The 17,501-nt window shown below is 36.6% G+C and overlaps 1 protein-coding gene across 16 annotated transcripts in view; it reads right to left on the minus strand.

Annotated features, from left to right (window-relative positions):
• SULF2 (sulfatase 2) overlaps positions 1–17,501 on the minus strand; it is a 167,872-nt gene that overhangs the window by 51,672 nt on the left and 98,699 nt on the right. For all 16 annotated transcript variants that reach the window (XM_084537682.1, XM_084537683.1, XM_084537684.1 and 13 more), the window contains 3 exons: positions 14,730–14,919; positions 12,805–13,052; positions 6,296–6,535 (listed from right to left, as the gene is read on the minus strand). In XM_084537682.1, coding sequence (XP_084393808.1) covers positions 6,296–6,535; positions 12,805–12,979 — 415 coding nt within the window. In that variant the 5' untranslated portion in view covers positions 12,980–13,052; positions 14,730–14,919. The remainder of the gene's footprint in view (positions 1–6,295; positions 6,536–12,804; positions 13,053–14,729; positions 14,920–17,501) is intronic.

Genomic DNA, 17,501 nt, shown 5'->3' on the forward strand with positions numbered 1-17,501 from the left:
CTCATAAATGTATACAGGCCTCCTGTGCATAACATACACACGAGGATGGCAAGTGCTATTATCTCTAACTTGGAAGATATGGCCCAGATCTCAAGGCCATACTCGTGCTATGAAAACATACAAAAAGACATAAAGATGTTCAAATTCAAAGAAACTGGAATGCTACTTCCAGAACCTGAAAGCAGAATCTAACCGCAAAAATGACACTGTAGGCACTGACTAGCCTTTGAAGTTATCAATGTTTTGCTATGCACTTATTAAAAGATGACATGCAGCTTACTGTTCTATGAGCTCTTGTATCACTAAGCTTTTCTGCTGCCCACTGACTTGTGGATTGCTGCCCTACAGGGCAAGTGTATAACCATGTGGTCCAATGGGACACTCACACCTCTGGACATAAAGCAAAGACCAGCTTAGGACAACTGTATTCAATAAATGTTATTAAGTTAAATTGAATTAAATCAAAAAAACAGCATTGTGGAAAAACAGAGAAAAAGAATGCAAGAAGATGCCACAAGGCCTAAATAGCTAGCTGGGCAAACGAAGATCTTAAACTGGAATGAGAAAAGGAGGGAACCTCTTCTCATTTTTTGCTACTATGCTACCTAATGTTGAACACAGCACTGAAAGAAGTCATTCAGCCTAGGAAGATGAAGAACTTAAAAAGTACGGGAACCTATTGGCTTAGTAAGTAAACTAACAAAGATTTTAAAAATATTTTCAAATGTGCAAATATTCTGTGTAGCTTTCAGCTATTCTGAATGCTATGAAGTGATAATCCTACTTCTGAAGTAATATCAAGCTATGAATTGCTTCTTGCTTGAAATGATGTATAACAAACTATTCCACTTTGGTGTAATACACTTACAGTATTACAATTCCAATTGGCATCCTATCAGAAGAGTACATTATAGTAGGAAAAAAAAAAAAAAAGAGCTGTTTTTCAAAATCTACAACATTTTATGTTGAAAAGGGAGAAGGGGATAAAATAAGAGAGAGGGCAATGGGCTATAAAATATGCCTGGAAAGAAGGGAGCCACATACACTGGCTTATTTCTGTAGTTGTGGATGCATTCATCTTGGATTCCTGGAAGGTTGTATTTGATTGCAGGCTATCTTGTGGATTTTACTCAGTGATTTTATTCACCGAAGCACAAATATTCCTTGCTCCAGGATGGTTAAAATATAATATAAAGCTACATGCAAAAGACAGATGGTGAAATAGCAGCTGTATAGATGAGTGCCGTTTGTACAACCTCTGCATAATCCTCAGGAGACCACAACTCTACCTCGTGTGTTCCCACTTCACAGTATCATACATTAAAATATGTTTAAAGTGAAATTACTGAGGCATTGAGCTCAGTTCATAGAAACAGAGGGAGAAGATGTATGTGTGCTTGATTCAAAGCCAACTGATAGCACAGATGTGAATTTAGAGCTGGGAGAAAAAAGTCTTTAACATACATGAGGTAGGAAACTTAGAAATAACTTTTGTTTGAAAATGTCACTCTCCAAAACATTTGCAGGATATTCCAACTCAATAATTCGCTACAAACGACCAAGTCAGACAGAAGAAGTAACATGGCCAGAGTCATTGGTTTGGGGCTATGCAGCAGAGGTTCTTTGTCTCCCTTTGTAGTAACAGCTATCATGACATATCCAGTAGGATGAAGCTTTCTTTCTCACTATTTGAAGTCTAATGGCCTTAAACCGCATAACAGACATTATTTGACAGCCCTTTTTGTTTATATACAGAGAGAAGATCTCAGGGAACCAATTTATCTTCATGTTAAATAATTCAGAAACCTGATATCCAGTTTTCTAAAGTCACCTAGATATATTAGAGGTTAATATTGTAACACTTCAGTTCCTAATTATGCAAATCGTATCTAAAAATCAAGCCTGACTCCTAATTCACTTAGTCATTATTTTAAAAGATGGCCCTCAGCTCTTCATCGGCTGTCCTGCATATAGATGTCACTCTGACTTAGACAACCTGTCTATATGCATGTAAGATGACAGAGAAGTGCAGCATGGCACAGTGGCTAGGGCATCAGAGTGCGAATGAGAACTTGCATCTCTTCTTAATGTTGTTCTTTACCTGCACCTGACCTTGCAGAAAGTATTTCACTATTCTCTATTTACGATTTGACTCTTCAGTTTACCAGTTGTTCCCTACCAAGCAATTATACACAGAGAACAACTTCAGTTAAGCTTTTAAGTATTTCTGTAATCCAACTATCATGGAGAGAAAATTCTGCAGCAGTCAACTGATAATCAGTACTTTTCTCCTGGCACGTATAAAGATATTAACATCTGGTCACATATTTTTCATGTTCATTTGTCCTTTAATAAACATTTACCAATAGCCTTTCTCTTCTATCTTACCATTTAATGTTAAAATCACTTTAAAATGTCACAGGCTCAGACAGTGAAGTGAAAAAATAATTATTTGAATGCCGTTGACCACTGTATCATCTTAGTCTAAATATTAAAGGGAAGAAATGAAAGACTGTCACTGAATTTTAATTAATTCATTAGTTAATTACTGTAAAGCCCTGTGAAAGTGGTAAGAATGATTATTACTCTTATTCCCAAGAAATGTATTATGGCAGAGAGACCTCCAGCCATGACTTTTCTCTAGGTTCAAAATACACAAATGGTGCAAAATGGCGCATATTAATTCCTTGCATAATTCAAGTGCAGCTTTCCATCAGAGTGAGATGTTCACATATTACCACACAACAAGTAGCTTTTTCCTTCTTTAGCAGGTTAATTTATTGAATAGGGTTAGCCGTACTGTAGGGTACTGCTCAACAGGAACGAAGATGGTAAGTTAGCCAAAACATGTATTGCATTTGCTGCATACTGTGCCACATTAAGCCCTAACATAAATTAATAAAAGCTCTCTTTTTATAAAAGAGTTACTGAAGCAAGAGTGTCCTTTTGCCAGTATGAATTTGGCCCACCATCCCTAATTCTGTTGAATTTAATAAAGTAAGTATGTATTTTCATTTCCTGACTGCAGATAAGGCTGAAAAAGTATTCTGGAATCAGTCGCTAACTTTGAGACCTAATCGTTTGGCCAGCCAGGCAAATGGAAAAGAGAAGCTTTTCTCATTAAGTAATGTCCAAGGGAAAATTTAAATCTGTATTCCAATAAAATATAACATATTTGTTGTTGCAGGAAACAAGCATGCAACAATGCCTTGTGCATTTTAAAAGATGACTCATAGAAAGAGCTACGTATATTCTTGGAAAACAGAACATTTTTGTTCTATATGTTTACACAGGAACCTTTGGCAGAGAAATCCTCTCACGTTCAGAAATGTTTGTTGTAGGATCTCCTTTTCCATCCTAATCATCTGTTGCTCCAAGCTGAAGTGCCAGTAATCGCTCTTCTAAGTTACTGGTGATTCAGATGTTGCTTACATGGACTTTTCTGAAGACGAATTCATCAAATGACTTGGTTTACTTAAATAAATTGTCCTTCTTGCCTGATTCTTCATGATGTGTAGTAGGACAATGATGTGAGAAGCTCTTCAAAACAGGATTGACTGTTTAATGTACTGAGATTAAGGATCTGGTGTCTACATGTACTGGCTACGTAATGAGAATACAGTCCTTTAGATGTTATTCACAACACTGGCATTTTTTAAGATTGTGAGAAAGGTTAATGCAGAGGAAGACTTACCTGTAACGCTGACTGCCTTAATGGCTTCCTTTGTAGGAAGAAAAGCTAGCCTTTTGCCTTGTTGTAATATTTATTTTAATTGATTCACATGAAGTGACTGAGTCTTGCACGTGATTGCTGAAATCCTGACTGTTAAAGCCAAAGACAGAAATTCCCTTGAGCTCAGCCTCTTACTTTCACTTCTATTCTGCCAAGTCCAGTGCCTAACAAGGTTGATAAAACTTTGTAAAGTGCCAAGGTTGAATGATATAAAACTGGCAACCAAGGCTGAAACTAAGAACAATTTACAGGAAAGCCACACCTTTTCTATTTATTATCTTATTTTTTTACTTGCAACTTGTGGAGGAGAATCCCACACCACACTGATCCCTCCTGCCTGCACACCACCTGCACATTTCCCAAAGGCGCCAGCAGCAGCACAAGTCTATATAGATCCAAACCACAAATGCCACTGCCACAGGAGAAATATTACATTGCAGGATGAACACTCACAGCAGAATCATCTTTTTAGATAGAACAAAACAAGGAGATAGCCATGAATAGAGAAAAGGGCAAGAAGATGTGAAATAAGTGGCAGAAAGGGGGGGAAAATGATGGAAGCTTAAATGGAGTAGGAGAGCACAGTTTCTTCTTTTAAGTTTAAATGAGAAAAGGGAAATATAGGAAGAAGGCCTGGCTTATGAATTAAGAAAGAAAACAAAATCAACCTTTCTCCCAAAATGACAGCCTTCTCATTCCAGAGTTGTGAACTTACATATAAAAGCAAACCTGAGAAGACTTTATTAATCATGGCCTCCTTTTCTTCTTCTTCAAAAAAAGAAGCTAAACTGTGTTTTCAGGGTAAACCAGTAACACCATGGAACTCAAAATAAATAGATAAAATCTACGAATTAACTCCAGTGCTCTCCCCACCTTCTTTTATTTACTGTAGTCATGTTCAAGGACTTGCCATGTCAAAGAATGTATTCATAATATCCAAAATATTCTACTTAGCAGGCTAGTTTTGAAATTGTTTCTGAAACGGGCAGATCTGATCAGATATTTGAAAAAAAAAAAAAACAGGTAAAAGAAATACCTTCTTACAGATCCCTCACAATGGTTAACACAAAATTTTAATCAGAGACCAGAAATCAACACAAACATTTAGTAATGGCAATATCCATTAAAATTTTTATAATACATCATGTTTAACTACATGAATGAAAATCTCCTTTATACCTGAAGATTGCTTTTTAATTATAAAAGTACTATTTCTGCATGTTCCAACACATTTGGCTTGCAAATTAACAGGATTAACTGAAAATAGAATAGATTCAGAAAGACCTTGGGACTACATGTAAATATTAACTTAATGTAAAAAATGTAACACATGAATACCAGGACACCTGCAAAAGCTGTGGAAGTTGGTAGAACTCACAGGTGCTCAAAACATAGTCACTAAATATAAAAATTATTACAACAGACAAATATCAGAAAACACAAAACAAATGATCTGTGAAGAATAAAACATTAACCTTGGTGTGGTATTCATATGATTACTGGTATTAGTGCCAGGAATGATAAATGGAAGGAAACAGCAACCAATTCATTAAGTATGCGCACTTCCCCTAATTTATTCCTTTCTAGATTAATTCAGATCTTTATTTTAGAAAAAACAAAACAAGGAAATTACCTATTTGTTTTAAGACTAAGCCTTTACAGTGATGACATGCACAACTCATGTGAATGTTTAGAAAGAAAAAGAAGATCTTGTTACTATTACTGTTCAAGATTTATACTCTTTCCTGGAAGCATCATCATGATCAAGCCTCGCATACTATAAATTCAATTCACAAACGTATACTATCAGTAACAACTGTACTACTACAGTATATATATACACTATAAATAACATGAATAGGTCCAGGTTTATGCCAGTTTTTCAATATGACAAAACGCATTAGCAAGAAATGTGACAGAAACACTGCAGTCAGCAAGAACCTAAATCTCACATCCAGAGAGTGTAAGAAAGAAACAGGTGTGAAACAAGTGCTGCGTATTTTCTGAAATCCTTTCTACGCGGTCTTTATTCATAAGAAGCACTGCATGCAAAGAGGATAATCTGTTTCTCAAGAGTACATTTGATTTTGCTGATTAAGATGAAAAACAACTGAGGAATAAACACCTTTCTGGGAATGGACTGTCCAGAGAAACCAATCCAGCTGACTGCTCTGCCCCAAAATACAGAAGGGGCAGTCCCTTGTCTTGTATTCTTAGTTTGATCATATACCTCTTTTATGAAAATTCAAATTACTAATTCCTTTCCATAATACTTTCCATGGCTTTTCTACACATTACAGGGCATATTTCCCATGTGCTATGCCTTGGGTTTAGTCCTGTAACAAGAAATTCTATTCCTACAGCACACGTTTTCTTCTTTGCAGCCTCTAAAAAAACCTTTTCGGTTTTGTTTTTATATTTACTCCAACCCACACACACAACTGAAGCTATAGCATCCCGCACTGCTCCAGTCCATTACAAGTACAAACTAAAATATTATACGTTAACCTCTCTACTAAGAAGGCTAAGGGAGCTTTCAGACAGAGCTGGTCTTGATCCTACCTGTCCTGTATCCTGTGTTGTTGAGGTACACAGCGAACGTACGTATTTCATGCTGAGCCTGCCAGGATGGAGAAGAGCAGTTCTCATTGTTAGTGTAAGTGTTGTGGTTGTGGACGTACTTCCCCGTCAGAATAGAGGAGCGAGACGGGCAGCACATGGGTGTTGTCACGAAGGCATTGATGAAATGAGCACCTCCATGTTCCATGATCCGCCTTGTTTTATTCATCACTTGCATAGACCCTGGAAAAAGAAAAGAATCTCAGAAATATCCTCTCGTCTTAAGTCAATAGAGCTAACTAAGATGTGTGTTACATCAGAGACCAGAAAGAACCACTTGCAGTAATGGCACTGTAAACTCACAGGGAATCCAAATCCAAAGAGATTACTTTCTCCCCACTTGCAAAGTTCTCCCATTGTTTCAAGAAGGACCAAATACTGAAGTCGTAACTTAAGACTGAACTCAAACTTGTTGACATAAATCATAATGCTTTTTGAATTTCTTTCCAAGCTCAAGATTTCCCACTGTATCCAAGAGCATCTGTGCAGCCTTTCTGGAGCCACTAGTACTGTTCCAGTAGCTGAAGGCGAGAAGCAGCATGAATTAGGCTGAGACAACACGGCCTGAGGGTGAAATTAACTTTGTGTAGCAACCCTGACCAAAGTTTGCATATTCCTTAAGCATTATTTAATCCTTGGTTTCTGAAGGCACCTGATGCACTGCTTTTTGTGCCAACCTTCTGCTTTTGCAGAAGAACCCTTTTGGCTGAGGGTGTAATCACAGAACTGTTGAGGCTGGAAGACAGCTGCAGATTATTTAGTTTAAACCTGCTGTTCAAGCAGGGTCTACTAGACTTGTTCTCTGGATATAAAGTTATTTCCCTTGATATGTCATATTAGCTGGTATTGGTTTCTGAAAGAAGCAATGACAGAGCAAAACCCTCATCAGAATTTCCATCACCAGGCCATTGTGTTCTGTCTATCCACCTAACCCATTCTGATAATGCTGTCACCTAAAATTCTAAGTTTTCTTATGTTTAATTCTGCAGAATCAGATTTTAGATGACCACTTGGGACAAGTAGTAACCATCATCTAAAAACAAATAGCAAGTCTAGCTGGCAGAGACTTGGATGAATTGGGGTAATGGGAGTCAAAGTCCTTTTGTCAGCTGTTAGTAAAAGCCACGCTGCTGCCAAATGGCTGTTCTGTTTCCTTTTTAAGGCAAGACTTTGGGCAAACAATGCATCTTTACCACAGACATACAGCTAGTTAAATCTTGATCCATATCAGAATTCTCCTTATGCACAGAAATATGAAGGATCAGAAGAAAAAAGGCTTTCCATGTTCCTTACCCATCAGTGTCTGTCAGTTAAAACTGCATCAGCGTACTCGATCTAGGAAAAATTTCCATTTTCTAAAGAACTTATAAAGATACCTGTCACAGTATGACCCTGCCAAGGAGAGCAAACCTTTCCAACACCAACCCTCCCTTCTTTTTATGAGCAGAGAAAGCCAGCAGACAACATGGAGATGAAGGTATGGGCTCGTGCTGGAGGAGCATTGGGGCTAACTTACCCAAGGTTGAGTTGGATTAATAGTTCAGCTTTAATCAATGCATCCTGCAACCATCTGGCACAAACTGTATGTTGTTTCTGTCAATAATAGGTTTAGGTTTCTTCTAAGCTCTTTAGGCAGGGCTTTCATTGTGAAATTGCAACAGTAAGTCGATTTGATACAGGGCACATTGATATAACCAGGAGTCAAAACCTAGAGGGAAAATGGTCATAAGCCACATACGGAACCTGACTCTCTGGCACCACAAAGGAAGGTTAATAGCTATGGCAGGTCATTTCATCTTGAAATTGCCATGGCATTAGTTTTCTTAAGATCATTTTGCTGAAATGAATATTATAAAGAAATAAATGAAACCTGTTTGCACATTCAGATCAGAGTACGTCCCTGTCATATCACTTTGGTACAAGAACCAAGGCAGGTTATTTCATTCTCCCTTTCGAACTTGTTAAACTTCACATATCAAAAGTAAGTTTCTAAACAAAAAGATTTTTTTGTTTGTTTCCAAAACTGTAGGATAAGAAAACGTGTTTTGGGAGTAACCTCCCTTTCCTCAAAAGTGCTAACACCACTGATGATTGTAACAGTCAATTTATTATGTGAGGCTGAGAACTGTGGATATTTCCTCTGTGTCATCTTATGAGCTAGCCCCAAAATAACTAGTCAGACCAAAATAATGTTTTGTCATTTCAATATTAAAATACAATCTAACAACTCCTTTAAACGACAGAGGCATCTGGGCATAAATAACAGTACATGTTAAGACTCCCCTTGGGGACAGTAACCTTCTTTAATAAAACTGTTGTAATGACAAGGATCTATATATCAACAGTCTTTAGTACAAAAACATATGTATGATCTAATCTGCTTCCCCAGCTTGAGAACTAATACAGAGTGACAGATCAGCGGAAGGTAAAAATCTATCATACTCTTCCGTGCAATCTTAAATAGGCCAGCTTTAAATATTTCAAACAGCATTAAACCAGCCAACCGAAACTTATTTTCTTCAGCCTGCTTCCAATACAAACACAGAATTGTGGAAAAAAAAAAGAAGTGCAAATTGATCTTTCTGTAGCAGAATAGTAGTTGTGTATTAATCAGCAGCTGGAACCTCACCAAATCATATTTTGAGTTGGAAAATCTTTTGGGGTTTCATTAGCTGATGTACCATGAGAAGTCATGCTTTGAAGTGTCAATATTTTATTCAGAAAATGGTCTGTTAGCTGTCTAAAATCACTGATGATAAATAAAAATGATTCAGAGCTAAATGTGAAGTGTCTATGCTACTTTCAAAACGCAAGAAGTCTATGGAAGTACTGTGCAAATATGCATTTAATCAATTTGATGCACTCAAGCTGCTCACTTAACAAAGCAAAGCAAAGTCAAGGTGGAAATTCCACTTGAAACTTGTGTGGTGTCCAAAACTTTGTTTAGTGCCTTTTCACAGTTCGCTTTAAAGATAAGGCTTATATTTTGACTAATGTTAATAGAGAAAACTAAGTAAAACTCCATGTATTTTTAATGAGGTCTTGATACTGCGGAAAAGCTCACACACGAGGCAGTTAAAAACATATCCAAAGGTCCATATTTCTAGACCTACAGGTTATTTTTTAATTTTATTATTATTATTATTTTTATTTTTTTTATTTTTATTTTTTATTTTGAAAATTTATTTTTGTTGTTTTGAAAATATGATTTCTGGATTCCAGGATGGATTCTGATTCACACAGAAACACTCTTATTTGAACATACAAAAATGTTTTAAAGACAAAATGCATGGGATTTTATACACACATTCATTGTGATTTTAAAAATGTACAATACTGCGTACTATTTTTCGTATATTCTCTATTAGCTAGAGACACATTCAATTAGATCATCAGTGTTAGCAATGTGAAGCAGCTTATCTTGCTCACATTTTGCAGTAGATATGACACTGAACATAACTTCACTTTTTAATACATTAGAAAACATTCTACGCTATAGTAGTGTAGAACTGAGTACATTTACTAATGCTACCAAGATAAGATTATCTAACAGAGCAAAATGTTTAACTATATTCAGTTCTCCAAATGTATGCAATATTGGAAAAAGAATTACGAAAAACCTTTACTGGCATATAACAACTTGTACAACTATGAGGATGCTTTATTATCTGCTCAATAAGACTGCAATAAAAACTAACTTAAAAAGTCCTTAATTAATTTAACAGTTGTTCATGAAATATTATTGACTTTCCCATTTGTACTTTGTTGTCAGAAGTCATAATTTACGTGAGTTTTAGGGAGGTCCACCAAGTTTAAGAACTGTTATTTAGTCCCAAATGACTTAGTCAACTCTGAAGCCCAATTTGAGAAGTATCATCTATATGCAGGTAAGTTCACTGGAACCCAGAATGTACTGTCCCCTAAAGCCCTCTGTTTGAACCTCATTAGACAACCTTTTCACATCTTCATTTCCTTTCTTTGCTCATCTTCAATTTTGACAAAACTAGGACACTAATCCCTGTGTATAACTAAAAAACATTACTGTTGTGACACCTTAGTGTTTTCACACATCGGAACGTGTAGTAACGTATGAATCACCTCTCACTCAGATTTAACGAGGCTGAAATGTTTTCTAAATAATCAGATTTTTCTCCAACTACGAGATAATGAACTAAGCTGATTTCTTAAAGCACAGCAATACAGTAGGCACACCTAAGGAGCTGAAGATGCTGAGGCCATCACACAGCAGACATCAGCATTAGACTAACATGGAATTACATGGATCTAATGGGGGAAAAAGTCTTTGGTTCCAATTAATTCTTTCTCCTCATCAGTGTATTCCTCTTCTTTATATTCAGGTTGTCAGTACAACTCTTTTGATTAAAAAGACAGTCAACTGAGTGTGCATATTTCAGTAGTTCTTGGTATTCTCATTTGTCATCTTCCATCTGTATCCATTACAATTTATGCCTGTTCTTCTTTGACCTGGAGATTCTGTATCCTTTTCATCAGTCCCCTACCAGTCTTTTCCTTTTATTCAATACAAAACTAGGGTTTGGTTTCCGAAGTAAAACTTGTGACTAGAAGCAGTGAAAATAAAAAATAGTAAAAGAAGTTGAACTTGTTTGCTGAGAGGACAACAACATCTCCCTCTGGTAAACTCCACTTACTCCTGTTACATTGTTAAATCTATCTTACATTAAATGAAGAAAGGCTGTTGAGATTTAGTTGCCTTCCCTTTTGTCTCAAAAGTTGCCACAATAGAAAAACAAAAGTTCCAACACCCATCAGTTACAGAACATTCTTAGAAGCAGTTGCAATCTTTGTTATGCACAGCTTTCTTTGCTACACTTTCATAGCTTCCAAGTTTTCCTTAGCTTTTATTGGTGATTCACATCTTGTTTTCATCTTTCTTAAATGCATTAACCACAATCCCCACAAACGGCAATTTTGATTAACTTGGACAGCTCACCAGACAATACACAAGAATAAAAATTAATTCAAACAAATATTGGGTCTTGCCAAGCCATTAGTGGCAAATGACAAATATCAAATCTCAGCTTCATCAGATGGATTTTCCTTAGTTAGATCCTAATTTGTGTGGACACATGCCCATTATGCTTGAAATTGAAAAGCATCAGATTATCAGAGAAGAGAAATATACTGCCCAAGAACTTAGACAATTGAATCAGAAACAAGCAGACTACCATAAAATAGAAGATGATAAATTTTTTAGGACCACCTTCTGAGCATGCAAGATAATGTACTTAGGTTCTTTTGGATATACATTATTAAAACTCCTTTATTTGTGATTAGAATAAACATTCTCCAAAAGAAAAAAGAGGTGACAACCAAAAAGAAAAATCTTCTGATCCTACTCATTTCAATTAAATTTTTATTTGGTGAGTTTACTGCTATAGCAGGCTTCTCAGCCACCTTGGAGAAATATATGACATCTAAACTATCACAGACATGCAGAAATACTAATAAAAAGGAAGCATCTGTAAGAATACCGCCACGTTGCTGTAATTAATTTCTCAGCTAGAGAAGTGTAGAAGTAATATAAGTCAATTAACTTTACTATTGTGTTTTATTTCTTCTTTCAGGTCTGTTTTCCAATTTTTCCCATCCATACTAGAAATTTGGCATAGTAGCTCGTCAAACAAACCTGCCAGACCACACATATAGCAGCTCTGATCTTTCAAATGATCCAGGCTTTATACTGACTTAAAAAGCACATTTTTAATGCAAAATTCCTAATATAAACTGGTTTGTGTTCATCAGTTCTAACTACAGACAACATTTGTAAATATACATGTAAGCTTGTTCAGGAAATAGAACAAAACCCAATCTCTGTCAGTTAATTCATTATTCCAAATCATTAGGCAAAGTGTGTTTAATCTTCATCTCCTTTCTTCAACAATTAACGTAGCATTGAATAGCACCATAGAACCTTTTCATACTAAGTGATTTTGGTCAGTAATTAACTACACATCTAAATGGACAATACTGAGAGTAGTATGAATGTTAAGTAAGATTTAAGTAATTAAAATTAAAATTGTCTATGTAATGAATGTCTGCAATTACACAAGAAATTTGGGTAATTACATAGTACAATAATCAGTTATGAATTTAAACCTACTGCTTAGGCATGTAGCTTCCCAGGTTATACTTGCAATTGCCAGAAGCACAGTTTAGACATACAGATGAAGACAGATAGGCAGGAATCTCATATTTCCACAGAAACAGGAAGTTTGACATTTTAAATGGAGACTACTTTTTGCTTTCAATTGCATGCAGCTGGAAACCTGCATAAAGGTAGGTTCTTGCTACTTGTTCTATTCTATTTTTTGCAATGAAAAAAAATCATTATTTTTAAAACAAGTATCTAGCTTGAAGGAAAAGAAGTGCCATACTCATTAACGAAAATTCTCTTTATGTTGGGCTCTTACCAAGTTCTACATCCTGATCATCAGTGAGAATAAGGATGATGTTTGGGCGGATGTTTCTACGGTCTCTTTGAAATCTTCCCTTCAGACGCTGATTTAACAGGAAAGCTGAACTTCCATCCAACAGTGACAAAACAGTCATCATGAATAATCCAAGGACAAGACTATGCTGTGCCATATTGTTCTGATTTAGTGTTCTCTCTGAATAAGGTAGGTTAATGGCTTCTACTTCTTTTTTGTTTGCAGGTCTCCTGTAAGGGAGAGGGAAACGTATTCACTTATACTTTTCCTTCCACACCCCTTCCCCAAAGGAACAGCAAGGTTCTCCACAAAGAAGTAAAAGGTTATTTGCCTAAAATAATCCAACTCCTAAGAAAATAAATAAATAAATAAATAAAACAAAGGAACTAAATATTTTTCTAGTGCCAACCAGAAACAGAAACTTGAAAAATTCACAGTTGATAAGCTGTTACCTACATACACAAGGAAGTTTTCACTCTACACTCAAATTTGGCAGCAATTTAAGGATTTAGCAGGGCATCAACTCTTAACTCTTGCTTTGACACATAAAAAGCAATCTTCTTTAAGGTTCTGGGATGCTTTGCGATGACATTTTTGTTTACTGTATCAAAAATGCACCTGCTGAAGAGGTAAACACATTATCCACATTTTTAAACAGGACTGTGGAAAAATTTACTGAGTTAACAACATATTTGCAAACTCACAAAGGATCCTCAGATATGACTTGTTATACACTGTTTCATCTTACAGATTTCATTAGCGTACAGAACTGCCTAAATCTTGAAACTATTGTGTGACACTGATTGAAGTCTACTACAGCTTTGATGATAATATGATATCCTTTCAACATTTTTGTTGGTTCCCAAGATTCTTTTTTGAGGATTTTAAGTATTGAGTACATTTGAAGGTCTACAAATGCTTGGGAACAGATGCACTGAAATGTTTTGCACTGCCTGACTTCCCCCCATCATAAATACAATGTCCCAAAATTGACTTGTTTGCTGAACAGAGAGTGAATAAAGGGTACTGCTCCTTTTGGTGAGCCTGAAACAAAGCAACTGCTAGCCATTCCTACAAGCAGATTCCTAAAAATGACTAAGTACGCTGAAGCATTTTTGAAATTATAATTCTGCTCAGTGGTCTGTCTTCTGGCATAAAGGGATTTTCTCTCACTTTCTGAAGTCAAAATACCAGTTTGAGGCCGTACAGAAAATATCAAATACTAATTATTTCATCAGACCCAGTGATCAATGAGCCAGTTTTTGATGGATTCCCTACTTGCTGCTTGCCACTTCCTGGACTGGTGCCAATGATCTCTTGTAATGCAGTGAAAAAAAATCAATTAAAAATGACACAAGGGAGACTATCTGCTCTTTGTAAAGACTAGAAATGCCTGAGTAGAAAGAATTTAGCAAAGTGTGCTTTACCCAAAGAAATACATTGGCTATTCTGTTCCTATAGCCACTTGTGAAAACAGTTTTTCCTCCAGCAGATTATTTCATAACCACATTATTACTTCATCTCTGTCAGTGTCTGTTCTTTGAGATAAACTTTGATTAAGAAAGTTCTCATGCAATAGCAAAACCACTGGTGTGAAAAATTATACTCAGCTTCTATGCTTATTTAAGAAATATGTATTTAATTTTCATACAAGTCAACAGATATCTAGCTATAGCATGATGCAATATGTACTAAGGCTGCTTTCCAGAAACGTACACTAATAGGTTTTTGAACCAAAAAGAAAAATCCTTCTTCCTTACTGGTCTCTCCCTTGAGTTTCATAGGCAGGTGAAATTAATTTTCTTCATAAAAACTAAAAACTGATTTTACATGTCCTATCACTTAATCCAGTGAGCAGGGAAAGAGAAAAGGCCAGCTTCCTAAATTTACAAATACAGTTTTAGTACCTTTGCTGTTGATCAGAGATTTGCCAGGCAATATCAGAAGGAACACCAACAAGTCCTATCAGTTTTCATTCTCCATACTCAGAATTCCATCTGCAGCAGTACAACCGGGAAGAATCATGTCAGATTCAATGTGTTGCTACTGTCTGGTGCAGTGGTGCAGTCAAAAGCAGTCTGAGAGGCAAACCTGGATCTGTTTCAAAAGGCAAGGAAAAAAGTTAGTTTAGCAGGCATATATTCCTGGACACCAGCTTTTTGGGGGAAGGGGTAGAGAAATAGTTTCTGCTCTTCAGAAATGATTCCATATGTGCTTCTGTTCCAAAAAACAAACAAACAAACAAACAAAAACAAACAAAAAAAAAAGGGAACAGATAATATAGACACTTTTATTACAAATATTTTTCTGAAGGTCTAAAGTTTAATTTTTTTTTCTGTTCTACACTAGCCAATTGCATCTCTGAATAATAGCATTTGCTGCCTTTTCTTGCAGCATTTAGAAGGCTGTCTATTCATGCTATATCTGTTCTTAACTGCATTCATGAAGAGTGTTGTGCATATAAGTCTTCCTCACATTCTTCTCACTTCTTTTAAACAAATGCATGGCAGTAAGCCTATGGCCTCTCTCCCCTCAGCCTGTCTTTTCCTCATAGTTTATTGACCCTCACTCACTCCATTGTATTGAAAAATAGAAGTTGTCCCCAGCTCAGAGAGCTGCTTATCTATCTGGGAAATACTTAACGCATTCGGAGATGTACATAAACTGCTATTCCACAGCTTTTATCCATACACGTACATTTATGGTTAAAGGAATCGGTTGTATCTGAGAGGATACTGTGAATGGAAGAGAGAATTAAGTACAGCAGGCATCTTCTCCCAAAGCTGTTCTCCCTCACCCCCACCTCAATGAAAAATTTTCAACGTTATGTTGAAAATGCTTTATGTCCCTATTATTATCAGGGTAACTACTGCCAGAAATCAACTCAAAGCATGTAATTATGTGCAAAACTCACACCAATAACTAGGTAAGAAAATTAAAGCAATTTTAGAAAATAACCTATTTCTCAAAATGTGTATTCATAAAAGACAGACATGCCACTATAACAGCATATTTGCTGCAAAACCTAAAAGCCAGCTTTAAATAGTTCTCAGAATAGCAACAGAAGAGCCTCTCGCATGGACTGCCAGTGGTCAAATATAGATTGATGGGTTTTAACCCCTTGTCTTTGGTGAACTTCAGGGAAGGAAATATGACATAAAGCCCATTAACAACTCTTTCCCCGTTTCTGTCAACAAGCTAAACTGTGACTCAACAGTAGCTAGAAGAGTTCGGCAGCAATGGCCCAATCTGCCTTTGCTTTTAATATAGCACCCTCGCCAGTGATGCATTTTGTTCTGAGTGGCACAGATGGCCCGCTGCTTTATGTGCCTCTGCAGGCCATTCTCCAATATTAAAGACGCTTGATCTGTAGTGGTTCTCGTGAGAATTAGGTATGCCTCTTGTTTTCTCCCAGATTACACATATGAACTTGACAAGTCTGGCCACTCCTGTTTTATATTTAGGCAAGTGCTATCAGATATTCATGAAACATTCTTCAGCTGGGGCACCTAGCTCAACTTTGTTAAGCCTATTAAACCTCCTAGCAGGCCTTTGTATAGAAAGGCTGGTCCTCTTATTTTCTATACTTTACAGTTGAGTTTAACAAGTCCCTGCCTCCCTTTGTAGCCTGATTTAGCTACAGCTACCTCTTTTTGCTCTTAACTCCTGCCAGTATGGGGAATACGAAGAGAGCCACACTCGGTCCTCCTGCATGGTGACATGTAACAATGCACTAAGTCACATTATAAATGTTGAAGAGAGAAAGCCAGATATTAGTGCACTTATTCTATTTATAAAAGTATGGAGACAAGTTCTGTTCCCAAGTAGCATTTCCACCAAGGAAAGATAACTTCTTTTTAACGCTGCCCCCACTAATTATCATCAGGTCCACTGCAGCACAGGCAGGAAGCACAGGGATGACTCGTGTCACTTCGACCCCCAGATGGTCTTTTTTAATCATGCTATTGATTAGTATTGTTTGGCCCAGATGTAACAGGCACTGTGTGTCAAACTCATAACTGACTGTAGTCTGAATACACTGGTGCTACAAACCTTGCTAATGCTGGTCACCAGCACAAATGTCCCCTGCCTAAAGCTAGCATAACTTCATTGAAGTCAAATAATTATATTATGCCAATACACTAAAGAGTAGCACCCGACTCTTGCTGTGACAGAAGTCCAAATATACCAAATTAATTCTTGTATCAAACACACAAGTTAATCCTGCTGTGAGACTATTTCTAGAAAGCTGTTTTTAGTTATGATTACATGAACTGATTTTTTTTTTTTTTTAATAAACATACTGCAAAGCACTAAATACAAAATTGGTATGGCAAATCCAACTTATCCAGCAGCCACAACAGAATAGGGTAACAGCATGCAAGCCACGAAGTGGAACTGCACAGTAAGGGTAAACAGGTTAGCAAAAAGCAACGCACACCTGCTCTAAATACAGCTGGAGCCAATACCAGGTGTATTATTGAAGCAGACTTAGGTGTGCCATTTGTCCAGTGTTTAAAGCCATTGAAATACATGGTGGTGGATCCATTCCCTAGCAACCAACCCAATTAAAACCACTTTGCCAGTTAAATGGATTCAGCCCTGCTGCTGTTCTCTTAACTCTTGAGTCACTCCCATACATCCTGGGTTCAGTTGTAGCATTCCTTTTTCACTAAAGC

This window comes from Aythya ferina, assembly GCF_964211825.1.
Source record: "Aythya ferina genome assembly, chromosome: 16".
Classification (NCBI taxonomy): Eukaryota; Metazoa; Chordata; class Aves; order Anseriformes; family Anatidae; genus Aythya; species Aythya ferina.